This window comes from Salvelinus alpinus, chromosome 28 (assembly GCF_045679555.1).
Source record: "Salvelinus alpinus chromosome 28, SLU_Salpinus.1, whole genome shotgun sequence".
Taxonomy (NCBI): Eukaryota; Metazoa; Chordata; class Actinopteri; order Salmoniformes; family Salmonidae; genus Salvelinus; species Salvelinus alpinus.
The window spans coordinates 11,600,553-11,627,817 of record NC_092113.1 but is presented as its reverse complement, the minus strand read 5'-3'; the positions used below and the strand labels follow the sequence as shown (position 1 = coordinate 11,627,817).

General features: G+C 41.5%; 1 protein-coding gene and 1 long non-coding RNA gene across 10 annotated transcripts in view; one reads left to right on the top strand and one right to left on the bottom strand.

Annotated features, from left to right (window-relative positions):
• Positions 1–26,073, top strand: LOC139557172 (uncharacterized). Its single transcript, XR_011671348.1, has 2 exons — positions 1–1,235; positions 24,514–26,073. It is a non-coding gene; the product is annotated as an uncharacterized lncRNA (long non-coding RNA).
• LOC139557169 (potassium voltage-gated channel subfamily KQT member 2-like) overlaps positions 2,930–27,265 on the bottom strand; it is a 46,826-nt gene continuing 22,490 nt past the window's right edge. Inside the window, exons 10-18 of one of the 9 annotated variants that reach the window (XM_071371618.1) lie at positions 26,859–26,888; positions 22,307–22,363; positions 20,950–21,140; positions 12,073–12,120; positions 11,683–11,700; positions 10,681–10,783; positions 10,279–10,410; positions 6,592–6,709; positions 2,930–6,077 (exon numbers count right to left, since the gene is read on the bottom strand). In XM_071371618.1, coding sequence (XP_071227719.1) covers positions 5,226–6,077; positions 6,592–6,709; positions 10,279–10,410; positions 10,681–10,783; positions 11,683–11,700; positions 12,073–12,120; positions 20,950–21,140; positions 22,307–22,363; positions 26,859–26,888 — 1,549 coding nt within the window. In that variant the 3' untranslated portion in view covers positions 2,930–5,225. Of the gene's footprint in view, positions 6,078–6,591; positions 6,710–10,278; positions 10,411–10,680; positions 10,784–11,682; positions 11,701–12,072; positions 12,121–20,949; positions 21,141–21,617; positions 21,751–22,306; positions 22,364–24,511; positions 27,086–27,265 lie in introns of those variants that run through there. The other 8 variants (XM_071371619.1, XM_071371620.1, XM_071371621.1 and 5 more) reach the window with 8 other exon arrangements.

Here is a 27,265-nt window from a genome sequence, read left to right as displayed (position 1 = left end):
GTTGGCTGACAATTTGCTAGCTACGCTATCCTTACGAACTGCAGAGCATTACAGCAGTATGTTAGCTAGTTACCAAACGTTAGTTGGCTACTAAGACATTGAACTTGCGAAGCAGTATATTAGCCATCTAACTAACTACCAAACATTTATTGACTTTAGTATATTAACTATATGCTATCTAACTACCAGTGGTGGGCCGTCAGGGCCTGCAAGGCCTTCTCTGCTGGCCTAAACATCATCAGAATATAATTTTTTTTTAAATATATTTTCCCACAAATATGTATTAAATTATTCCCCAGAGTAAGAGTTATACTCTTCATTTCATAGCTTTCCTCTTGGTTGCACTGCTTCCAGCCCCAGGTTGAGATTTGGAGGGCTGGTCTTTATGTTAGATCTTTTATCCAATCATATTCAGCCATCATGTGTTGCCAGGGGTCTAAAATCTGCTCTTAGGCCTTCAGAATCAACAGTGCAGGCGCTTGTAGCTTAAAGTGAATGGAAATTAAAATTTTGTGTCAACCAATCAGCTTTAGAGTTGGCTATTGTACGCCTGCTGGCTGGCTCCAGTGTTACACAGGAGCCAGCTAGCAGGCGTAGGGCGTCCACGTCTTTTGATTGGATTACCAATATTGAGAGGCAGGTCCTATGGGCAGGTCTATGCAGATCTAGGAAACTGAATTTGATAAACGAATTAATTCGCGTACTACCTAAACTGTTTTTTGAACCCACAATGGCGGAAGGAGGAGAAGATATCGATTTGGTCGAGGATATAATTATAACGCCATTCTCAAGACGAACTTTTCAAGAAAAGTTAGACATTGTAAGGAGAGGTCGCCCGACGCCACAAAGCCTGTCACACAACAGCTCTGCTCCGTGTAGCGCAGGAATGATGAATGCCCTAACTTCCACCAAGGCTGCTTCGCTGTCAATTGTTTATGGCCGCAACAGACGTCGGATTGAACAGACATCGGGTTTTACTGGTTCGCTCCACAGATACCGAGAAGCACTGCAAACTGTACTGCTGGGAATGCCTATTATTTGCAAGTGATCGATTTGGTGTTTGGAGCCACACTGGCTTTGCACACTTGAGTTATCTAACCAAGGCAGCAACGAGACACCAAAGTACGGCTGGGCACTTACAAGCAATTGTGCTTTTGAAAACTTTTGGGGACACCGGAATGGATCTACAGCTCAACTAACAAGCACGCAGGGCAACGGAGCTGCACAATGAAAAGGTGAAGGGAAATATTGAAAAGACTCATTGTTTGTGTCATGTTTTTGGGTAAACACTGTTTACCCAAAAATGTAAATTTGTCAATTTCAAGGTGACGCAACGCCTGGTTATGGATTAATTCGGGTGGGACTGTGTAGTACCTCACTGAAGGCCTAGGCCCCAGGCCCACGGCACGCCACTGCTAACTACCTAACGTTTATTGACTTGATTATTCATGTCATTTTTAGCTAAGTGGTGTAGTCGTTTTGCGTTCTCAATGGACATTGTTCATTCTGGATATCTACTCCGGGTGCATTCCTAAATTCACTCTGGCTATCTACTCCGATTTCAGAGCACTCTCATCTGTGTGCCAAAGGGCAGAATAACTGATGAACACCCGTTGAACATGGCTGGTGTCAGTAAACGTCTGCAAAAAATAATAATAATTAAACTGTTGCTAGCAGCACAGTTACAGTCACCAACACTCTGGATAACATGAAAACAGCCTAACCAGCTCTGCTAGGCTGAGGAAAATGGTCAGAGTGAGGTGTTCTTTCATTTGTGTCTGGAAGTAGCTAGCCAACGTTAGCCAGGGTGCTTGACTGCCATTGTGAGGTCAGAATGCTCGGATCAACTCTACTCCTCGGCCAGAGCGTCCAGTGTGCGCTTTGAACAATCCGGATTTACGAACGCCCAGAGCGCACTCCGGGTGCACTCTGACACTCAAGATTGAATTACGAACACACCTGAAATTGTAAAATGTCTGGCTAGTCATTTTTTATGCTAACAAGCTAGCAAGAGGTTGCATAGCAACAGCATCAACTTCCGGTAGACAGGTGAAGCGCTAGTACGCTCAACTGAAACGATACCGTTAAGTTTACAGTATACTAAAATGAACTAATAGTATTTGGTATGTAGTATACAGTATGTTAGTATGGGTATTCAGACACATATATACTATTTAGCCTTGGAAGTCAAGTAATCAATAATGTGGCCCATTGTTTACCTAGTTACCTGGCAATGACCACAAGGATTTCAAAGAGCTGTCAGTCAAGGTAAGCTCATGAATATAAGTGCCCCGCCCACTCAACCTGTTCTTTCAGGCTTCCTGATTGATGGAGATGAGATAAAAGGTACAATTATGAGCATTTCAATTGCGTAAAAAGATTATAGGTGATGTTCTGGTCACTAAAAGGCTGTTTTTACTTGGGAAAAATAATGAGTCTGCGGGGCCTATAAGAAAGATAGTGGAAACTCCCTCTACTGGCCCATGTTGGACACCAATCCAATGCTTTCACACGTGGGAAGGAATGAACAAGTGCACACTTTGGAGAAAAATGTATTATTGTGGTGCAGATGGAGCATACTAACCAGCTTCCCCTTCACCCACTTCAAATGACTGTCAGTCAGATAACATTCTCATGTTCTTCACATGGAGTGTACATTTTAACGTGAACTGAGGGGGGAGAGAAGGGCAAAATACAAATGGAATCTAGGTCTGCTTCTCAACTAGAGGGCTTGACCGCCCTCTAGTGATATTTGGTCATCATTACACCATTCTGGTTCTATGGCTTGTTGAAGCCAGGAATCGAAAACGAAAATTATTGTTTCATTATGAAGTGAAACTAATGAAACACAGCAATATTCAGTTTGGATTCCGACCTATGGTCATTGGTCACCCTCATCCTTAAACTGAAATTAGAATCCTCAACACAATCCCAGTGATGTACAAAGTTTATTTTTGTCAACGCAGGTACATAACTACAGATATTACAGATGTAAAAGCTGTGGTAATTTCTTTGGGTTGTAACATTCCGGCAAGCATATATTTGGACAAATAACATTGCTCTTTTATCTTTAGTTGTGAACAGTGTCTAGTATAGTGGTTCTGAGACTGCAGTATTTTGGCTTCATGTAATGGCATAGACAGAAAAGGCAAAAGGGTGGTTCTGACAGTAACATTTATGTCTCAGTTGGGGAAAGTAATTAAGGCTTTGATGATGGACCTCTGATGCTACTAAACATATTGACAATGCTTGACTGCTTATTTTGACCTTATTCTTTTTAAATTGCATTTCTAGTTCTGCTCTCTTTTCTTCATTTGAATTATGAACATGAAACTGAAGAACAACATTGAAAACGTGTGAGTTAAAGTGCATTGGGGTTACATTCAAATGTATGTTTTTCTTCGGTCTCATTCAGTGCCAAGAAATTATAACTAGCAACTACTAAAGTGTGCATATTCTTTGAATGAATCTGATAATCTGCCTGAAAAGAGACAAACATTTGCAAGCAAGACTGCATTTACAGAAATGTTCCAAATTCTTAGCCCCATTACACCGGGGCCGCCCACTCCTCTTTCTATTCTGGTTAGAGCCAGTTTGCGTTGTTCTGTGAAGGGAGTAGTACACATCATTGTACGAGATCTTCAGTTTCTTGGCAATTTCTCGCATGGAATAGCCTTCATTTCTCAGAACAAGAACAGACTGACGAGTTTCAGAAGAAAGTTCTTTGTTTCTGGCCATTTTGAGTCTGTAATTGAACCCACAAATGCTGATGCTCCAGATACTCAACTAGTCTAAAGAAGTGGATTGATTAGCTAACACAACTTGCCATTGGAACACAGGTGTGATGGTTGCTGATAATGGGCCTCTGTACGCCTATGTAGATATTCCATAAAAATAAAAATAAGCCGTTTCCAGCTACAATAGTGATTTACAACATTAACAATGTCTACACTGTATTTCTGATCAATTTGATGTTATTTTAAAAATGGACAAAAAAATTGCTTTTCTTTCAAAAACAAGGACATTTCTAAGTGACCTCAAACTTTTGAACGGTAGTGTATATATTTAAGTTGAAGTCAGTCATGCAATGTTGCTTGGTTTTATTTTCCTGTTCTGCCCACTTTCTGTCGATCATCTGTGGAATGGTTGAGGAAATGGTTGAGGAATGTCATTTAGTTTGGTTCCTACTTGCTACAGTCATACATTTCCTACCTAAAGCAACTATTCTGTACATGCCATGCAGTTCATTTATTATTAATATTTTCGTGCAGTTTTTTTTCATTAAGAAATTGACTTGACATATTTAACAGACACCAGTAAGATATTATTGCTGAAAACTCAAAAGTAGAAAGCCTACCTACTAGCTTGTGTCTCAGTTCTACAACAACTCCTCTTAAAAATCATGTCATGTCGCTCTGTCATCGTGCGGTTAAATAAGAGTGTAGAACTGTACGTTGTGTATTACTTTGCGGAACTCATTTAAGGCATGCGTTTCCAGGAGTCAGCGCAGTGTATAAGAAGACCATACGCTTAAGGAGGGTTGTGCAGCTGCATCTATTCTCTATTTGTTTGCGATAATGTTTTCTACCAAGGACTACAGTACATAAACCACAGCACACAACCCATCAGCACATTATAGTTTGGCTTTTAGAATTATACTGAATTTGCCGCAAAAAAATGCATGATTCAATCATATACTAATGCCACCGATTTAACTGAGCGCCATATTCAGAATGAAAAATATTAGCAACAATTCAATTCTAATAAAATCGTGTCATACTGGAATAAAACCAACAAGGCAGTGATCATTTTGGAAGGCTCAGCATAACCTAAACATACAGTAGGTGACTTGTACTGTAGGTATAGCCTACTGATGGGCTACTGTATTGACATGTCTTCCAATATCGCCCCACATTTTTTGGTCCAGAGAAATCACTGAGAGTGTTCAGAAAGCGCAGTAGATATTAATCTTTTAACTTAAATCGGCTTCAGTTCACATGAAAAGCATCAACTCAAGCATTTGGGTGATTGGACACCCTATCTAAAACAACTCTGAATACCTCAATGGTCATACACATACAATCACACAAGACAGAATCAATTGGGCCATTTTTTGTTTGTGAAAGTTTCAGTGACAAGCGTTAACATATGCAATCTTCTTGATCCTCCCCTCATATCTCAATCCATCCCAGCTCATACTAGGGGCCAGTTATTCTGATTCTAGCCTACTTGAGAGGTGGCCAGATTCTGTCTCCATACCCCCCTGCACCCTCACCGCTGAAGGAGAGGGGCGAGGGGCCGCCAGGGGTGTACAGGTCAGAGTCTGTGTCTGATTCACCCTCAGCAATGAAGGGTCTAACCCTGGCGCAGAGAGATGCCCCTGTTTCTGCCGCCACCCCATTGAAGAACGATGCCCCAAAGAAGTCCTCCTTGGCCTGGGAGATGCTGAACCCACTGAAGGAGCGCTCCAGCTCCTCGTGGTCCACTGATGGGATGGACAAGGACGTGTCACTCTCCGCGGTGGGCAGCGGGGCCACGTCTGGCTGACGCCTCTGCCTCCTGTTGCGCTTCCTGCCCTGGGAGGTGCCCTCCCGGATACTGCTCCCTCCTGCCCCGGAAGATGAGCGCTCGTGGATGGGCGGGGGAGGGGGTGGCAGGCGGAACAGAGAGGGGGAGTGCTCTCCGCTGCCCCCCCCTACAGGTGAGGGGGTGTTGGCCACACTGCTGTTCCAGGCGGGCTGGCTGAGAGGGTGCTGCAGCTGGTGCTCCCAGGAGGTGCAGGGGCGGCTGCGGCTGCCGGAGGGCGTGCCCAAAGACCTGGGCTCCGGGGAGCACTTCTTCCTCTCCACGGAGCGGAGGACCTCGGCAGCGGAGCAGCTCTTCTCCTTCTTCTCCTCCTCTTTCACCTTCTTTTCCTTCTCCTGCTTCTCCTCCTTGCTATCCTTGGGGCTAATGTAAGGGGGTGCCGGGTAGGCTTCCTTGGAGTTGAAATAGGCCTCTGTCTCAGAGCGCGGGATGCCCATGCGCTGTACGTACACGTTGACCAGGAAATCCAGCTTTCTGTCCATGGAGCCCACCTGCAGGAAGAGAGAGAGTCCCATATAATCTCTGCATACTGTGGTGTAGCACGGCAATGCCCATAGACACTGATCTTAGGTCAGTTGGGCCTTTCACACCCAAACGTTTTTAGGATTTTAGGATTTGGCGAGGGTAATCAGATTACAAACAACAAAGATGAACGGCTAAAAGCAATGGGTTAGAATCACCTGCTTTGGGGAGGGGAGGGTAATCTGATCCTAGATCCTAGATCAGATTACACACCACAGAGATGAATGGCTAAAAGCAGCAGGTTAGAATCACCTGCTGGTTGTCGACAAACTGTGGCGATTCAACATGTTGTATTGTCAGGAAAATTAACAGAAAATGATGGCCGATGTTCTGGTCAGAGGCGACAGGAGTCAGAACGACCACCCCCCTGCTTCTAACTGTTCGTCGACACGGTGTGTTTCGTCTCTAAGGGCATTTCTACCAAGAGCGGGGACTGTTTAGGACAGAGAGGCTGAGATAAGGTCAGAAGAACACATGGCTTACCCGTTTCTCCACTTTCATCATACGTCCCATCATGCTGGGGTCCTCCTCCTCTTTCTCCCCGTCACCGCCACCTTTGGCACCTTTATCTGGAGGACCTTTACCAACAATCTGGTCCACTCTGGCATTTAGAGAAAGCGATATCGAGGATAAAGCTATTGCTTTGATCCAGAGAGTCAAAGAGTTGTGTTTTTAGCGAAAGGAAACATTATAGAGTAGACTAAGTTCACAATTTAAATTACGTTTCCCCCTCTGGATTAGTGAAGCAGGTGTATAAAATTAGAAAGGTAAGACAAAACTAAAATCATGTAGGTGAAGTTAGAGATTGGTCTCTGTAGAGTGCATATGGAATTGGTGCTGAAGAATGATAATGTTCTTTGACGCTGAAAATGGTGAGTTCCAGGCCTCAACAATTCTTGATGGGAAAAAACGACAACTATGAAAACGAGGAGACAATGCATCATGTGGCATGCTTCACTATGTTTCATGCTTCATTTCCACAGCTTCCTAACAGGGGAGCTCTCCCTCTTTCTCCGATACAAAAGCAGCCTTGTTGTGTAAGGCTACATGACTCAGCCCATTGCCTGTGCGTGTGCGCACTTGGCCTTTTCTTCAGATGAGATGAATACAGTAAAAGAGATTATAAAGGGTAGGGTCATACTTACTCATGACAAGTCGTACAATACATTGTAATGGCATCGTAATGCATTTTGCCTGGATGCTTTAAGTAAAGTGTTACCACTATCACTATAAACTATGAGCAACATTTCCCCCACAACAATATCCACAAACATTATGAAAGAAGCGCGTGAGGGATTGCTCAATCTACTACTTCTGTTATTTTAGTCTTACTAGACTGTAAATCCACTCAGAAGTCGACTGTCTAAAGACATGGTTCGGTCTATCGGGCTTTTGTTGGAGTGATACAATGAGCCGTCATGTAGCCGGAGTTACAAAAGGGCTCTTATTCATCAAAATAAATACATTTGATAGCACTTTACTAGAGTCCCAATTGACGTAAAGACGTATAACAGTTCTACAGTATATAGCAGAGTGACCTAATACCTGTTATAACAGGACATGATAACCTACTACACAATTATGACACAATTTAGTGCCAGAATTGTGTGAGTCAGTTGTCATTATCTGTCATCGTTACAAATTAGGACAGGCATTTTATCATTCTTGTGGCTAATGCGCATTATGCAGCATGACATAAGAATTTCCTTACGTTCTACAGTAATTTACGTATAGGAAAAGTGCAGTCTAGTGACATAACCTAGGACCTTTTGTAGACTTCTTACGGCGAGGAGTAGTTGGGCCAGGAGGCCACACAATCATATCTACCCTGGCAAGGCACATAGAGAAGATGTGAGCGCAACGCAAAATGAAGCAACACATGGGAATCTGACCATATGAAATACATGGACAAATAAGTCTAAATATATTAGCTTCTTAAAAACTTTGTAGCTACCATGGTTATTTATGTCAAAACATAGATCTAACATTGGTTACTTTCTCACCGGTGTGTGACTGGGTTGTCGAGAGAAATAAAGAACCACATTAGCTATGAAATATTGGTTGTTGTTTTAACAGAAATGTACACAGGGCCTACAGTTTCATTGTTGGAATAGATTTACATATGTGTTGGACATGTATCATCTAATCAAAAGAAATGTGGTACTTATTTGAGGGTGAAAAATATATGAAATCGACATTTCCCTTGACTTGTTAAATACTGTTCAAGTGAATTAAGTTGTTTCAAGCTATGAAACATCACGTAAATGTGTCCGTCATCGGGATACGTGCCAGAGGAAGGCATAGCACATAAGGGCAGATGTTAGTTTAGTGATTATCACAACATGCATGTGTCCAGTGACACAACAAAGTATACAGTGACAAGACGGTGTCAAATCTATGCTCTACATTTCTAATCTGCAATACTCCATCAGACTGAATAAGCCTGGACAATTAGGCAGGGCTATTCAATTACGGTCCAAGAAGGGCAAAACATTTCTGGTTTCCCTTTTCAGAGTTGATGCGTTGCAAAATTTTCTGGACGCCTCTTTTTCGATAGAGGATACACTGCCGAATTTCAATGCTGAATTGAGAATGGTGCTTGTTCAATTAAGTTAGATCAAAGAAGAATCAATGGCTGCATGATCACATAATTATTCATTAATATTCGACATAACAGAACTGAATATAATAGCATAATGTAAGACGAAAAAAACCACCTTATTTCTTATGAGATTTTAGGATGATTATTTTTCAAAATTTCTGCGCAGCATGCCCCACTAGGTGTAACCGATGTGAAATGGCTAACTAGATAGCGGTGGTGCGCGCTAGCAGCCTTTCAGTCGGTGACGTCACTTGCTCTGAAACCTTGAAGTAGTGGTTCCCCTTGCTCTGCAAGAGCCGCGGCTTTTGTGGAGCGATGGGTAACGACGCTTCGTGGGTGACTGTTGTTGATGTATGCAGAGGGTCCCTGGTTCACGCCCGGGTCGGGGCGAGGGGACGCCATAAAAAGTTAAACTGTTAAATTGATGCTGTTGACCCGGATCACTGGTTGCTGCAGAAAAGGAGGAGGTTGAAAGGGGGGTGAGTGTAACGGATGTGAAATGGCTAACTAGGTAGCGGTGGTGCGCGCTAGGAGCCTTTCAGTCGGTGACGTCACTTGCTCTGAAACCTTGAAGTAGTGGTTCCCCTTGCTCTGCAAGGGCCGTGGCTTTTGTGGAGCGATGGGTAACGATGCTTCGTGGGTGACTGTTGTTGATGTGTGCAGAGGGTCCCTGGTTCGCGCGAGGGGACGGACGTAAAGTTAAACTGTTACATAGGCAATATACAGTATGTGCTTTGATTAAACACAGGTAGGCTACAGTTTGTTAAATTATTTCACTGTACATAATACAAAAACACTGGAGCCTAGGCCTATATCATTAAAGAAAAATACCAAAATGCATATTCCCATGAAATTGATTGAGATCAAATGGTTGGCATGCAGAAGCTGCATGGACATTTCACTGGTAAAACTTGAAGAATTTATCATTCACAATTGACAGTGAGTAAAGTGGAAAATCTAAAGTGATGGGGAGGGTGAGCACACACATTTGTGCGTAAAGTAGAGGTAAAGAACATAATGGGTGGGGGGCGGAACGGGGCGGTTACCTTTGGTAACGCAGCCTTCCATTTTTTCCTTCTAATCAAGGACTAATTCAGACCTGGGACACGAGGTACGTAATGTCTCAGGCCAATCAATGACAATTATGTATCATTTAACTACCAGGCTAGAAATACTCCTGGCAGAACTTTGGCACTCCAGGGCTAGTAATTGAATTGCCCTGGTGAAGAGTGGCAGCTGTCAATGTGTGTCTACTGATGAAAACCTGGTGGGTCTGTGGATGTTTGAGGTTCAAATAGTATAATAATATTTTCTTCTACCCCCCCTAAATAGTATTTGTTTACTTTCTAATACTTTGAGAGTTTATTGAGCCAACCTTCAGTGCCAGATGGGTGGGTTTGCACATTGATCCTATTATGCCAGACATGCTCAAACAAACACAGCTAAGCTATTATTAAGAACAACATAATTACTATTCGAACACAAGTCTGTTTTGAGGTACATTAAATGTGAGCTATGCTGGGAAAGGGTGTGTGACGATCGGTGAATGGAAGAATGGGGGGTCTTGCCTGGACTGTAGTTGCTTAATCCGACTCAGCATGTCCAAGTGGCCTGCGGAGTACTGCTCTATCACATCCATCACGTCGTATGGCCGTAGGCTCTCCTTAAACCTCCTCTTTGACACCAGAAACCTCATGATGCTGAAGCAGACATTTAGGAAAAATAAAACAGAAATATGTATTTTTCAAAACAAAAGCAGCTGTTGACACACTTTAGTAAGGTAATCATTCAGAAGAATAGAATCAGATTTTCTATCAAATGTATTATAATCGAATTATACTGTGTGCATGTTCATAAACTCAAACAGGCCAACTGCCTTTAAAAATCAGAGGAACTCATTTCTAAAGTGCTAGTTTCTGCACAAGACACTGGGTTCTTCGGGTATAAAGTGAATATAAATCCCCTCTTACATTATTGCCCTAATTGTGACCTTCAACCCAGGAGATAAATCTTGAAGGAATTCACAGTTGCAGTTCTTATCATCCCCAACGTCCTCCCCGGGGAGGCAAGCCTCTATGGAGCAAAGACAAGGACACCACATCAACCACAATGTCAAAGCTTCAACCACTGGCTCCCATACATACTGTAACACCGTTATTGTGTCCAGATTAAGCCAAGCAAAGTTGGTACATAGCCGTTAGCATCAACAGTGCAGTTCAGAGCTTCCAAGCCAGTGTGGAACGTTAGCACTGTTGGCATACCATAGCATTGGTGGAATTCAACGGTATTGATTTGTGAAACAACAACAAAAAGACTGAATGCAGGAATTGAGGGATCTACTACCGAACAGAGGACGTTAAAGTCAAGAATGCTTTCTGATGAGGTCCCCTCCGTCCACCACCAATGACTCCACAGCCATGCATTACCTTACACTGCTAGCAAAACAGGCTCTCTAGTCATCGCAATAGAAATTTCAAGCTAACTAGGCTAACAATCAGGCTATTTAAGTCCTTTTGGTGTTGGTCTGTACTGTAGTGCATACTGATTACAGTACATGCTGGTCTATATTTGGGTAGAGTACATTGTTAAAAGGGTCCAGGAAAAAATTAGGAGATGAAATTAAGGTTTCTTCATGCATGTTAAATCAGGAACAAGCTGAACGCACTACGTTTAGAATTATTTACAAGTTCTCTAGGTTATACTTGTTGGTAACACTTAACTTGAACCCTCTGTCATACAGGCAACTTAACTCGATGATAATTGACTTATGAGTTGTCATAAGCAGTCATAACAACTATAGCATAGCAAGAATTCCTATGGACAGAGGATTTAAGTAAAGTTAGCAAAGTTCAGCAAATTTGGACATGCATGGTTTCAAGGCGTACTGTCATTTGTAAAAGTGAATATAAACAAATACGTTGCGCTTTTGCTTCTTCCCTACAGCCAACCAATAAAATATAATTAGTTCTTACTTATTAACCCCTCAATTGCTGCAAAGAAAAGGAGAGGAGAGATATACAATAATGGTATAAACAAAATGAAAGGCATTTTATAAAACAATGCCAAAACAACACATGTGAACCCACGTATGGAATCCTCAGTAAATTCTCATGTATGGGTACAGTACATGAAGGAAAATCGTAAGACGGCAAATGTTAAGCCATTGAAATCTTTACTATGACATTGTTTCAATGATAGATCTATAGTATCATACAATGCATAGGTATAACGTGAAAAAAGCGATGCAATCTAAGTGTTAAGATGTTAGTTACAACTTATCATTTGATTAAGACACTGATGTAGAATGTTCTCATCATAAATATTAGTTAGCTAGTAATACTAAGGCCAGGGCTGTTTCTAACCTGGAGAACTCTTCAGTCCAAAGTCTTCATCCTGCATTTCAATCAGCACTTTAATGTGCATGCCGCAGAGGAGAACAAACACAACTCATGAGGATCAGCTTGGTCATTCAATATATACAGTACCAGTCAAACGTTTGGACACACCTACTCATTCCAGGGTTTTTCTTTATTTTTACTACTTTCTAGAATAATAGTGAATACATCAAAACTATGAAATAACACAGATGGAATCATGTAGTAACCAAGAAAGTGTTAAACAAAGCAAAACATATTTTAGATTTGAGATTCTTCAAAGTAGCCACCAATTGCCTTGATGACAGCTTTGAACACTGTTGGCATTCTCTCAACCAGCTTCATGAGCTAGTCACCTGAAATGCATTTCAATTAACAGGTGTGCCTTGTTAAAAGTTCATTTGTGGAATTTCTTTCCTTCTAAATGCGTTTGAGCCAATCACTTGCATTGTGACAAGGTAGGGGTGGTATACAGAAGATAGCCCTATTTGGTCAAAGACCAAGTCCATATTATGGCAAGAACAGCTCAAATAAGCAAAGAGAAACAACAGTCCATCATTACTTTAGACATGAAGGTCAGTCAATACGGAAAATTTTAAGAACTTTGAAAGTTTCTTCAAGTGCAGTCGCAAAAACCATCAAGCATTATGATGAAACTGGCTCTCATGAGGAAGACCCAGAGTTACATCTGCTGCAGAGGATAAGTTCATTAGAGTTAACTGCACTTTAGATTGCAGCCCAAATAAATGCTTCACAGAGTTCAAGTAACAGACACATCTTGTCGTGGAATATTCCATTAAAGTGAGAGAGACTTTGTCATTTCTTCAAACAATCATCTTTATTCAATATCGATTAATTATTGCAATAATGAAACCGTCGACCCCACACTCCGAAGTGTGTTGCCGAGTGCTTAACTAATAATGAATAAACAGATGATATATAGGACCTAAAAATGCTTGGTCAGCGCTGGTTACAGTACTCCCATAAGCCACCTTGGTTATCTACACGGGAAGTTGTTTTACCCCAAACCCGGTTTAGTTTCCCAGATGCCAGGAAGATGAGACAATGAGAGATTGTTATATACTCCTTCATGCTATCTCCATCTCGTGTCACAAACACCACATATTGTCTATGAAATTCCAACTTTAGGTTTTTAATCACCAAGTCATTGTCAGCTCAAGATATCTCTAGCAAAACCCATTTCCTTGACCATATGCCCAGACTAACAGCAGGAAGCTAAAGTGGAAACCATCTCTTTACAGAAACACAGAATTAAACAGAATAGAAACGTCTTCCTATTTGTTCAGTTTTAATTGCTAACTATTAATATCAAACAAATTAGGTAAATACGCAATTTTTCTATCACAATCTCAACAGGCCTGAATGTCAAATTGCTGCAAAGAAACCACCAATAATAAGAAGAGACTTGCTTGGACCAAGAAACATGAACAATCGACATTAGACCGGTGGCAATCGGTCCTTTGGTCTGATGAGTCCAAATTTGCGATTTTTGGTTCCAACAAGCCATGTCTTTGTGAGACGCAGAGTAGGTGAACGGATGATCCCACCGTGAAGCATGGAGGAGGTGGTATGAGGGTGTGGAAGTGCTTTGCTGGTAAAACTGTCTGATTTATTTAGAATTCAAGGCACACTTAACCAGCATGGCTACCACAGCATTCTCCAGCGATACGCCATCACATCATCTGGTTTGTGCTTAGTGGGACTATCATTTGTTTTTCAACAGGACAATTCCCCAACATACCTCCAGGCATGTAAGGGCTATTTGACCAAGAGGGAGAGTGATGGAGTGCTGCATCAGATGACCTGGCCTCCACAATCACCCGACCTGAACCCAATTGAGATGGTTTGGGATGAGTTGGATCACAGAGTGAAGGAAAAGCGGCCAACAAGTGCTCAGCATATGTGGGAACTCCAAGACTGTTGGAAAAGCATTCCAGGTGAAGCTGGTTGAGAGAATGCCAAGTGTGTGCAAACCTGTCATCAAGGCAAAGGGTGGCTACTAAGAAGAATCTAACATATATTTTGATTTGTTTAACACTTTTTCGTTTACTAAATTATTCCATATATATTATTTAATAGTTTTGGTGTCTTCACTATTATTCTACAATGTAGAAAATAGTAAAAATAAAGAAAATCCCTTGAATGAGTAGGTGTCCACACTTTTGACTGGTACTGTGTATATATATATATATATTATATATAATATATATATATAATATAAATATATATATATATATATATATATATATATATACACACACACATATATATATACACACACATATATATATATACACACACATATATATATATACACACACATATATATTATATATATATATATATATATGTTTATATATATATATGTTTATATATATATATATATATACAGTGGGGAGAACAAGTATTTGATACACTGCCGATTTTGCAGGTTTTCCTACTTACAAAGCATGTAGAGGTCTGTCATTTTTATCATAGGTACACTTCAACTGTGAGAGACGGAATCTAAAACAAAAATCCAGAAAATCACATTGTATGATTTTTAAGTAATTAATTTGCATTTTATTGCATGACATAAGTATTTGATCACCTACCAACCAGTAAGAATTCCGGCTCTCACAGACCTGTTAGTTTTTCTTTAAGAAGCCCTCCTGTTCTCCACTCATTACCTGTATTAACTGCACCTGTTTGAACTCGTTACCTGTATAAAAGACACCTGTCCACACACTCAATCAAACAGACTCCAACCTCTCCACAATGGCCAAGACCAGAGAGCTGTGTAAGGACATCAGGGATAAATTGTAGACCTGTACAAGGCTGGGATGGGCTACAGGACAATAGCCAAGCAGCTTGGTGAGAAGGCAACAACTGTTGGCACAATTATTAGAAAATGGAAGAAGTTCAAGATGACGGTCAATCACCCTCGGTCTGGGGCTCCATGCAAGATCTCACCTCGTGGGGCATCAATGATCATGAGGAATGTGAGGGATCAGCCCAGAACTACACGGCAGGACCTGGTCAATGACCTGAAGAGAGCTGGGACCACAGTCTCAAAGAAAACCATTAGTAACACACTACGCCGTCATGGATTAAAATCCTGCAGCGCACGCAAGGTCCCCCTGCTCAAGCCAGCGCATGTCCAGGCCCGTCTGAAGTTTGCCAATGACCATCTGGATGATCCAGAGGAGGAATGGGAGAAGGTCATGTGGTCTGATGAGACAAAAATAGAGCTTTTTGCTCTAAACTCCACTCGCCGTGTTTGGAGGAATAGAAGGATGAGTACAACCCCAAGAACACCATCCCAACCGTGAAGCATGGAGGTGGAAACATCATTCTTTGGGGATGCTTTTCTGCAAAGGGGACAGGACGACTGCACCGTATTGAAGGGAGGATGGATGGGGCCATGTATCGCGAGATCTTGACCAACAACCTCCTTCCCTCAGTAAGAGCATTGAAGATGGGTCGTGGCTGGGTCTTCCAGCATGACAACGACCCGAAACACACAGCCAGGGCAACTAAGGAGTGGCTCCGTAAGAAGCATCTCAAGGTCCTGGAGTGGCCTAGCCAGTCTCCAGACCTGAACCCAATAGAAAATCTTTGGAGGGAGCCGAAAGTCCGTATTGCCCAGCGACAGCCCCGAAACCTGAAGGATCTGGAGAAGGTCTGTATGGAGGAGTGGGCCAAAATCCCTGCTGCAGTGTGTGCAAACCTGGTCAAGAACTACAGGAAACGTATGATCTCTGTAATTGCAAACTAAGGTTTCTGTACCAAATATTCAGTTCTGCTTTTCTGATGTATCAAATACTTATGTCATGCAATAAAATGCAAATTAATTAATTAAAAATCATACAATGTGATTTTCTGGATTTTTGTTTTAGATTCCTTCTCTCACAGTTGAAGTGTACCTATGATAAAAATTACAGACCTCTACATGCTTTGTAAGTAGGAAAACCTGCAAAATTGTCAGTGTATCAAATACTTGTTCTCCCCACTGTATATATATATATATATATATATATATATATATATATATATATATATATATATATATATATATATATATATATATATATATATATATATATATATATATACACACACACACACACATATATATATATATATATGTTTATATATATATACACACACACACATATATGTTAGATATGTTATATATATATATATACACACACACACAAAAGTATGTGGACACCCCTTCAAATTAGTGGATTCAGCTAGTTCAGCCACACCTGTTGCTGACAGGTGTATAAAATCAAGCACACAGCCATGCAATCTCCACAGACAAACATTGGCAGTAGAATGGCCTTACTGAAGAGCTCACTGACTTTCAACGTGGCACCGTCATAGGATGCCACCTTTCCAACAAGTCAGTTCGTCAAATTTCTGCCCTGCTAGAGCCGCCCCAGTCAACTGTAAGTGCTGTTATTGTGAAGTGGAAATGTCTAGGAGCATCAATGGCTCAGCAGCGAAGTGGTAGGTCACACAAGCTCACGGAACGAGAAAATCATCTGTCCTCGGTTGCAACACTCACTACAGAGTTCCAAACTGCGACTGGAAGCAACGTCAGTAAAGTAACTGTTCATCAGGAGCCAAGTGTCGGCCTGAGTGGTGTGAAAGGTTCGACAAACAGGTGTCCACATACAAGTGTCCGTTATTCCAGAGGACGAGTCCCTGTAATTCTTCATTTTTAAATAAATTGAAAGTTATGTCAGAAGCCTGAAGGTTTTTTTCTAGGTGTGAAGATATTTCAACAAGTCCAGGCGATAACATTGCTACACTAATAACAGGAGCTTGGTTTCCAAGTTTCGAAACCATACCAGACCATATTTGGTATAGTGTCACCATAAAATTAGAATTGAGGAAGTGTGAACATAATCATTAGGATATTTTTGTGATCCGCAGCAGACATCCTAAATTCTCTAGCTCTTCTTCAGATGAGCTAAACAGTGAACTTGCACTTGAGATGTGTTTTAAGGCTGAAAAAGTGAACTTTCCAAAAGTTTAGGTCAGTTGAATGCTGCTTTGCCATCTATTAAGAGCAAGGTTAACATTAAATAAGCGCAATATTTTTTACTAATGCATTTGGCAATATTCAATTAATACGCACAAAATGTATAAATAAAAGCAATGACCGTGAAAGTTCATACATGTAGGCCCTTCGTATATAGGCCCTACAGCTGACGTCGGAACTTTACATACACTTAGGTTGGAGTCATTAAAACTCATTTTTTAACCACTCCACACATTTCTTCTTAACAAACTATAGTTTTGGCAAGTCGGTTCGGACATCTACTTTGTGCATGACACAAGTCATTTTTCCAACAATTGTTTACAGACAGACTATTTCACTGTATCACAATTCCAGTGGGTCAGAAGTTTACATACACTAAGTTGACTGTGCCTTTAAACAGCTTGGAAAATTCCAGAAAATTATGTCATGGCTATTTGACATCATTTAAGTCAATTGGAGGTGTACCTGTGGATGTATTTCAAGGCCTAGCTTCAAACTCAGTGCCTCTGCTTGACATCATGGGAAAATCAAAAAAAATCAGCCAATCAACCTCAGAAAAAGAATTGTAGACTTCCACGAGTCTGGTTCATCCTTGGGAGCAATTTCCAAACGCCTGAAGGTACCACGTTCACCTGTACAAACAATAGTACGCAAGTATAAACACCACGGGACCATGCAGCCGTCATACCGCCCAGGAAGGTGACGTGCTCTGTCTCCTAGAGATGAGCGTACTTTGGTGCGGAAAGTGCAAATGAATCCCAGAACAATAGCAAAGGACCTTGTTTCCTCCAGCATCTTCACAGGAACAAAGGTATCTACATCCACAGTAAAACGAGTACTATATCAACATAACCTGAAAGGCCGCTCAGCAAGGAAGAAGCCACTGCTCCAAAACCGCCATAAAAAAAGCCAGACTACAGTTTGCAACTGCAAATGGGAAAAAAATAGGATACTTTTTGGAGAAATGTCCTCTGGTCTGATTAAACAAAAATAGAACTGTTTGGCCATAATGATAATTGCAAGCCGAAGAACACCATCCCAACCATGAAGCATGGGGGTGGCAGCATCATGTTGTGGGGGTGCTTTGCTGCAGGAGGGACTGGTGCACTTCACAAAATAGATGGCATCATGAGGCAGGAAAACTACGTGGATATATTTAAGCAACATCTCAAGACATCAGTCAGGAAGTTAAAGCCTGGTCGCAAATGGGTCTTCCAAATGGACAATGACCCCAAGCATACTTCCAAAGTTGTGGCAAAATGACTTAAGGACAACAAAGTCAAGGTATATTGGAGTGGCATCACAAAGCCCTGACCTCAATCCTATAGAAAATGTGTGGGTAGAACTGAAAAAGTGTGTGCGAGCAAGGAGGCCTACAAATCTGACTCAGTTACACCAGCTCTGTCAGGAGGAATGGGCCAAAATTCACCCAACTTATTGTGGGAAGCTTGTGGAAGGCTACCCGAAACGTTTGACCCAAGTTAAACAATTTAAAAGCAATGCTACCAAATACTAATTGAGTGTATGTAAACTTCTGACCCACTAGGAATGTGATGAAAGAAATAAAAGCTGAAATAAATCATACTCTACTATTATTCTGACATCTCACATTCTTAAAATAAAGTGGTGATCCTAACTGACCGAAGACAGGGAATTTTTACTAGGATTAAATGTCAGGAATTGTGGAAAAACTGAGTTTAAATGGTTTTGGCTAAGGTGTATGTAAACTTCCGACTTCAACTGTATATATAGGCTATGCGCAGCACTTCGTTCAATTTATCAAATAATTTATTGTTTTCTTGCTCAAACCGTGATCAACACCTGTCAAACGCAGACATTTCTCTCAAAACACAGGGATGTCGATTCGCACGGGAATAGTATTGCCAGTGGACCTTAAAGTTTGCCAAAAAACAGTAGGTTATTCTGGCTGTAAATGTAAAAATTAAGACATAACAGATTCGGACAGGACTAAAATTACAGATGGTGTTTTGTGCTCGTTCACATACTTACATTACCCGCCCACCCCCAGTGAAACAAACCCCGTTTAAATAAGGCTTAAGATGTTTGGTGTAGTATTTCTCATGTGAAAAACATTGCATGACAACAATCACTTCATTGAAGAATCCCGTCCATAGTTCCCACTTCTACTAGGAGTAGTATCGTTGACCAATCACCGACGAACGGGCATTGACTTTGGCAACCTTACTCGCAACCTTACTCTGCATCCAATCTGCATTGTCTGACTCCAACATTAGTGCATCTTCCACACACTAGACCATAATTAAAGATGCATGCTGGGATCTTAAGCACTTACTGTATGAAGTGGAATTAGTAAATTATCACACGAATTGCAACAAGTAACATATCATACATGCAGGACGTAACATATCATACAAAATGGATGACGTAGTACACAATTGTGCAAAATTTTCAGGGAACCATTTTTGGCTTGTGAGCACTACTTTCAAAACAACTGGCTGAAATGATACAAAAGTCCTGGAGCATCACTTTAATGAAGTGCCATTGGCACATCCCTTAAAGCCTACAGTTGGCACGCTGGGTGACAGCTGGCATGGGGCCACAGAGTAAAACGTCCTTGCACATCCTCTGAACTCCAAGTTGAGGACATACAGTAGAGCTAACGACAACAACAGAAGGTAGTCCAGTAGATAACTATAGTCAAACAGAATGCTAGTCAGATAGTCAAACTGATGTCTAGTTCGGAAGGTAGCTAGGGAACCTGAAAGCTATACAGGTAGATACAGTATGCCTCTCAGGCAGATAGTAAAAGTCAAAATGCTAGTCAAGTAGCTAGAATGCTTGTCAGGAAGACAGCTGGTCAAACATAATGCTAGTCAGGTAGACAAAGATAAACAAATTGGTATTCCATTAGATGTCTAGTCAAACAGAATGCTAGTCATGTAGACAACTATTTTTACAGAATGGTATTCAGTTAGATGGCTAGTCAAACAGAGATCTAGTCATTTAGACCAGGGATTCCCAAACTCATTCCACATTTCGGTTTTTGCCCTAGCACTACACAGCTGATTCAAATAATCAAAGCTTGATGATGAGTTGGTTATTTGAATCAGCTGTGTAGTGCTAGGGGGAGAAAAAAAAACATGCACCCAGGGGAGGGCCCCAGAACCGAGTTTGGGAAACCCTGATGTAGACAACTAGTTTTACAGAATAGTATTCAGTTAGATGAATAGTCAAACAGAAATGCTAGTCATGTAGACAACTAGTTTCACAGAATGTATTTAGTTACATGTCTAGTCAAACAGAATGGTAGGCAGGTAGTAGCTTGTCCAACAGAACGCTAGCGCTTGTCAAAGAGAATGTTAGCAAATAGAATTCACAGGTTCACATGCTCACAATGGTTAAACACATTCATTGGACGATTGATCTAGGAGTTAGGCCTAATTAGCTAGGCAGATAGCGTATTTTCAAATATAATACTAGTCAAGAAGATAGCTAATTATCTTCTTGACTTGCATTATATTTGAACATATGTTGTCAAGAAGATAATAAGCTATTTGACTAGATATTTTCTTGCCTCGCATTATATTTGGTATCTGCCAAGCTAATTAGGTCCAACTCCTTGGACAATCGTCCAATGAATGTTTGTGAGCATATGCACTGTTTTCTTTGTCTTTTGCATATCTGACAGTGTACTGTACTGCATAGCCTACTTTGCAACGGTGTAATGTCTATATAGAAATATTACAATATTGTTATTATCTAAAGAAGATAAGCTAATCAAACAGAACGCTAGTCATATAACCAGTGGTGCAGATTTAGAATCTCCTCACCCTCTGAGTTTTGGCGCGAGGTGCTGCCCCTGGCACGGAAAGCATGCATGGCCCCTTGGGCCCGGTCAGCAAAGCTCCAGCTCGGCCCTCCCTCTGCCCCGTCTTCAGGCCCAGGGGACTGGGACCTCCCTGTGGCCCCAGCCATCTTGGAAGGACTAGGATACACCTTGTCCTTTAGGCTAGGCTTCCGGCTACAGGGAGCGGAGAAGGAAATACAGAACGGCGTGAGAGGGAGATAGATATGTATGGATGATGCATCTTTTTCTGAGATGTAAGGATAATCCTGTGGGTTTGAGTTCCCATGGTGATATGACTCATGTGCATACTGTGCAGTATAAGAGCAATATAGGGCTGTGTGGAACAAGAATTACTTTCGACATATTGTCTAGGCTGTGTTCACTATGTCTAGTTCAAGTATCATATGGGTAGGGAAACTAAAATAGCTTGGCAGTGTCAATGTGTCAACAAGCAGTTATTAATCAAGAATACATTTTAGTCAACTTCAGTAATGATGTGGGCTTGACCATGTTGGCTATTCTCACTCATAAATATAGCATGTTAACATGCAGCCACTTACTGTATATCTATACCTGCTTATACATAAAGTAGTAATGTGATGTGAGCATAGTGTGATGTCTGAGATATGTCTGTGCGATTAAAGGTCTTACCTCTTACGGTAACTTAAAATGAGGCAATGTCCTACAGCGGAAGGAGCCTTTTCCGTGTGCACATAGTCGAGCATTCGGTCAGGCAAGCAGCAGAAGCAACAAGCAAGCATGCATGGGAAGCACAGTGATAGGCCTCAAAAAGAAAAAGAAGGGTTGTCATCTCTATGCAAAAAGTAATCATGTCATGCAGTCAGGGTTAACCATCATGTCTCCCACTGTACTGTATGTGGGAATCATTTCAAAGGAAATGCTTGTTAGATACCAACGTAAAAGGCATGTTGTTTTCTTGCTTTTCAACAAAAGTTGCCAAAGGGCTGACTGAGCAAAAAGCCAACAAGCGAAAAAAGAAACTGCATAAGAGAAACAACAAATCAATGCTCTGTCACAAAAACTAAGACGTATATCTGTATTTTCTAGGAAACTTTTCAGGTAAATGTGCAGAAAATATTCCATTTTTTTACTTCAAAGAAAAAGTGAATGTCTATATGCTATGTGGATAATTAAATGTTACATTTGACTGATTCTCAATAGCTGAGGGGGTTAAAAAGAGTCAGCTAGTCATGTGTTTCATCTACTCAGCTGAACATGTGTCAAAAGCCGGAAAATATAGGAACAGAGAGGAACGTAAGGACAGGTATATAGAGACTTAAATACTTGCAGTGCAGATGTTAGTATCTGTGCAACAGTACCTATAGGTTCTCGGGCAGCACCCACAAAGCATGTCGTCTTTGTGTGCATGGTCAATACTGGACATTGGAGAGCGAGATAGTGGAATGGTGGGCAGTAGAGGAGACACAAAAGATAACAGTGATGGAGGAATTAAGTGCATCTGAAAAATGAAGTGGCTGGCCTTGTAATGTCCTACAATGTCCTTGTAATGGTCAGTAAAAGGATGATATGATGCAAGAATGAGCAATGGTCGAAGATGAGGAATAGTTGAAGACTTAGAACATATTCTAAGTACTTTGATTAATCAGACAATAATGGGAGAAAAAAAACTGTTTGGAATGATGTGACGAATCGGTTATAATTTTATAACAGTGGGGCCTTACACAATAACACAGACCAAAATACTGCATTATTAATGCAAGACCAGGGGATGGAACCAGTTCAGGGAACAGAACTGAAAACAGGAAAATAAACTTACTTAATAAAACTAAGATATTATAATGGTAAAGCGAGCGTTGAGCCTTTTCCTTTCCAATGATGTTTACACGTTTAGGTTGCACCTGGAATCACATACTGTAAATTTAACACCCTCTACTTATTTCCAATAGGATTTGTATTTATTTGTTCAAGGAACAGAAACAGAACCTGGAACAAAAGTGATCCATACCGTTCTGGAAAATAAACATTCCAGGAATAATTTTTTTGTCCCACAAAAAAACGCCTATGCAAAGCCCTCTGTCACGCAGAAACAGTAGGCAGAAATATCTACAGTCCACTACAGCATTGGCTGTTAAATGTAATCGTTCTACAAATCGCAATGACATGGCCTTACAGTGATCCATTATGAAATTCATATATGTTACTGCTCTAGAGTGTTCTCTATGCCAGTGGGGTAATTAACACATTTCAAATGTTGATCTTGGGAAAGGACCTAGAATTGTGGATAAAAGCTTAATGTTGGCAGTGAGGGCAAAGTGAGCTTAGCTAGGGCAGTGGTTCCCAAACTGTCGGGGGTGCGGGGGTCCCCACCCCCTCAAATAAATATATCTATAAATAGGTAAAAAATATTTATAGAGTACCAGTCAAAAGTTTGGACTCACCTACTCATTCATGGGTTTATCTTTATTTGTATGATTTTCTACATTGCAGAATAATAGTGAAGACATCAAAACTATGAAGTAACACATATTGAATCATGTATTAAACCCCCCAAAAAAGTGTTAAACAAATCAAATAATATTTAATATTTGAGATTCTTCAAAGTAGCCACCCTTTATCTTGATGACAGCTTTGCACACTCTTGGCATTCTCTCAACCAGCTTCATGAGGAATGCTTTTCCAACAGTCTTGAAGGAGTTCCCACACATGCTGAGCACTTGTAGGCTGCTTTAACTTCACTCCATGGTCCAACTCATCCCAAACCATCGCAATTGGGTTGAGGTCAGGTGATTGTGGAGGCCAGGTCATCTGATGCAGCACTCCATTACTCTCCTTCTTGGTCAAATAGCCCTTACACAGCCTGGAGGTGTGTTTGGGTCACTGTCCTGTTGAAATACTAATGATAGTCCCACTAAGCACACACCAGATGGGATGGCGTATAGCTGGAGAATGCTGTGGTAGCCATGCTGGTTAAGTGTGCCTTGAATTCTAAATAAATCATGACAAATGTCACCAGCAAAGCACCCCCACACCATCACACCTCCTCCTCCATGCTTCACGTTGGGAACCACACATGCGGAGATCCTCCGTTCACCTACTCTGCGTCTCACAAAGACATGGCGGTTGCTCTTTCATGCCGTCCCTAGGAGGGGTGCGTCACTTGAGTGGGTTGAGTTACTGACGTGATCTTCCTGTCTGGGTTGGCGCCCCCCCTTGGTTTGTGCTGTGGTGGAGATCTTTGTGGGCTATACTCGGCCTTGTCTCAGGATTGTAAGTTGGTGGTTGAAGATATCCCTCTAGTGGTGCGGGGGGCTGTGCTTTGGCAAAGTGGGTGGGGTTATATCCTTCCTGTTTCGCCCTGTCCGGGGGTATCATCGGATGGGGCCACAGTGTCTCCTGACCCCTCCTGTCTCAGCCTCCAGTATTTATGCTGCAGTAGTTTGTGTCGGGGGGCTAGGGCCAGTTGGTTATATCTGGAGTACTTCTCCTGTCTTATCCAGTGTCCTGTGTGAATTTAAGTATGCTCTCTCTAATTCTCTCCTTCTCTCTTTCTTTCTCTCTCTCGGAGGACCTGAGCCCTAGGACCATACGTCAGGACTACTGGGCATGATGACTCCTTGCAGTCCCCAGTCCACCTGGCCTTGCTGCTGTTCCAGTTTCAACTGTTCTGCCTGCAGTTATGGAACCCCTACCTGTTCCAGACCTGCTGTTTTCAACTCTTAATGATCGGCTATGAAAAGCCAACTGACATTTATTCCTGATTATTATTTGACCATGCTTGTCATTTATGAACATTTTGAACATCTTGGCTCTCTCTAATTCTCTCCTTCTCTCTTTCTTTCTCTCTCTCGGAGGAACTGAGCCCTAGGACCATACGTCAGGATTACCGGGCATGATGACTCCTTGCTGTTCCCAGTCCACCTGGCCTTGCTGCTGTCCCAGTTTCAACTGTTCTGCCTGCGGTTATGGAACCCCTACCTGTCCCAGACCTGCTGTTTTCAACTCTTAATTATCGGCTATGAAAAGCCAACTGACATTTATTCCTGATTATTATTTGACCATGCTTGTCATTTATGAACATTTTGAACATGTTCTGTTATAATCTCCACCCGGCACAGCCAGAAGAGGACTGGCCACCCCTCATAGCCTGGTTCCTCTCTAGGTTTCTTCCTAGGTTTTGGCCTTTCTAGGGAGTTTTTCCTAGCCACCGTGCTTCTACACCTGCATTGCTTGCTGTTTGGGGTTTTAGGCTGGGTTTCTGTACAGCACTTTGAGATATTAGCTGATGTACGAAGGGCTATATAAAATAAACTTGATTGATTGATTGATTGAACCAAAAATCTAAAATTTGGACTAATCAGACCAAAGGACAGATATCCACTGGTCTATGTCCATTTCTTGTTTTTCTTGGCCCAAGAAAATCTCTTCTTATTGGTGATTCACGCAGTCTCTTCTGAACAATTGATGTTGAGATGTGTCTGTTACTTGAACTCTGTGAAGCATTTGTTTTGGGGTTGCAATATGAGGTGCAGTTAACTCTAATGAACTTATCCTCTGCAGCAGAGGTAACTCTGGGTCTTCCTTTCCTGTGGCAGTCCTCATGAGAGCCAGTTTCATCATAGCGCTTGATGGTTTTTGCAACTTTCAAAGTTCTTGAAATGTTCTGGATTGACTGACCTTCATGTCTTGAAGTACTGATGGACTGTCGTTTCTCTTTGCTTATTTGAGCTGTTCTTGCCATAATATGGACTTGGTCTTTTACCAAATAGGGCTATCTTCTGTATACTACCCCTACTTTGTCACAACGCAAGTGATTGGCACAAACGCATTTAGAAGGAAAGAAATTCCACAAAAAGACACACCTGTTAATTGAAATGCATTCCAGGTGACAAGCTCATGAAGCTGGTTGAGAGAAGGCCAACAGTGTTCAAAGCTGTCATCAAGGCAAAGGGTGGCTACTTTGAAGAATCTCAACTATAAAAACCATTTATTTGGTTAACACTTTTTTGGTGACTACATGATTCCATATGTGTTATTTTATTGTTATGATGCCTTCACTATTATTCTACAATGTAGAAAGTAGTCAAAATAAAGAAAAACCCTTGAATGAGTAGGTGTGTCCAAACTATTGACTGGTACTGTATATTTATTTAAGGAACTCATCCTGCTTTCAAATTAATTTTGAAGGTTGTAATAGGTTTTTTAGCACATAGATTTTGTTTTAAGGTTTGAGTCACTCAAATATCACATGAATACACATTAGACATTGCAAGAAAATGAGCTTTAAAACTGCAACATTTTCTCTGCACCCCATGGCAAAACGTGTAGAATTACAGGAAATAAGCTTTGAACCTGCACATTTTTCTCTCCGCCAACAAGAGGTGTGTGAACAGTTTGTGTCACGAACAGTGCCTGTGCCCATAGAAATAGATGGGAGGGCGCGGATGTTTCCCAATGCTGGAAGGGGGGCCTGAATAAAATAGTGTGGGAACCCCTGAGCTAGAGCACTGTGGGTAAATGTAAGGCCACTGTTCTTGAAGGAGGATCTTATAAAAAAAGGTACATCCATATCTGACACACATTGTAAAAAAACAAGACTCATCAAAACCTTGGTCCTTTCTGCCCCGACACACACACACACACACACACACACACACACACACACACACACACACACACACACACACACACACACACACACACACACACACACACACACACACACACACACACACACACACACACACACACACACACACACACACACACACACACACACACACACACACACACACACACACACACACTCCCTCAAGAAGAGTGCCTCAGCAGCTTTGAGCAGAATTGAAGTAAAGCCAAAAGGGGATAGAAGAAGTGTGTGGTAAAACAACAAAGTCTGGTTGAATAACAGACCTGGGGGAGGCTTCTGTCTGAGAGTCCTTCCTTTGTTTCCAGACAAATGAAAAAGACACACACAGAGACACACACACATGCATTTCCGTGACAAATCCCAACGGGCAGCATTATTTAGGTTACTAAGGTCAGAAAGGGAAGGACAAGGGTGAATATCTGAAAAAGTCAACAGCAGTAGCTATGTATCATTAAGACCATCAGGATTTAGCATTTGGGTAAGCAAGCACCTGTCAAGTAGCAAGGGGAAAAAAGAGAAACAGAGTTGTCAAGGCAATGACTTAATCGGGTGATTAGCACTAAGTTACTGCAGCCCTGAGACACCACGAGACTATGAATTCAGGGGAGATTCTCCAAAAAGTAAGAATTCTCCATTCACATAATCATCATCCTCCTACTGTATATTCAGA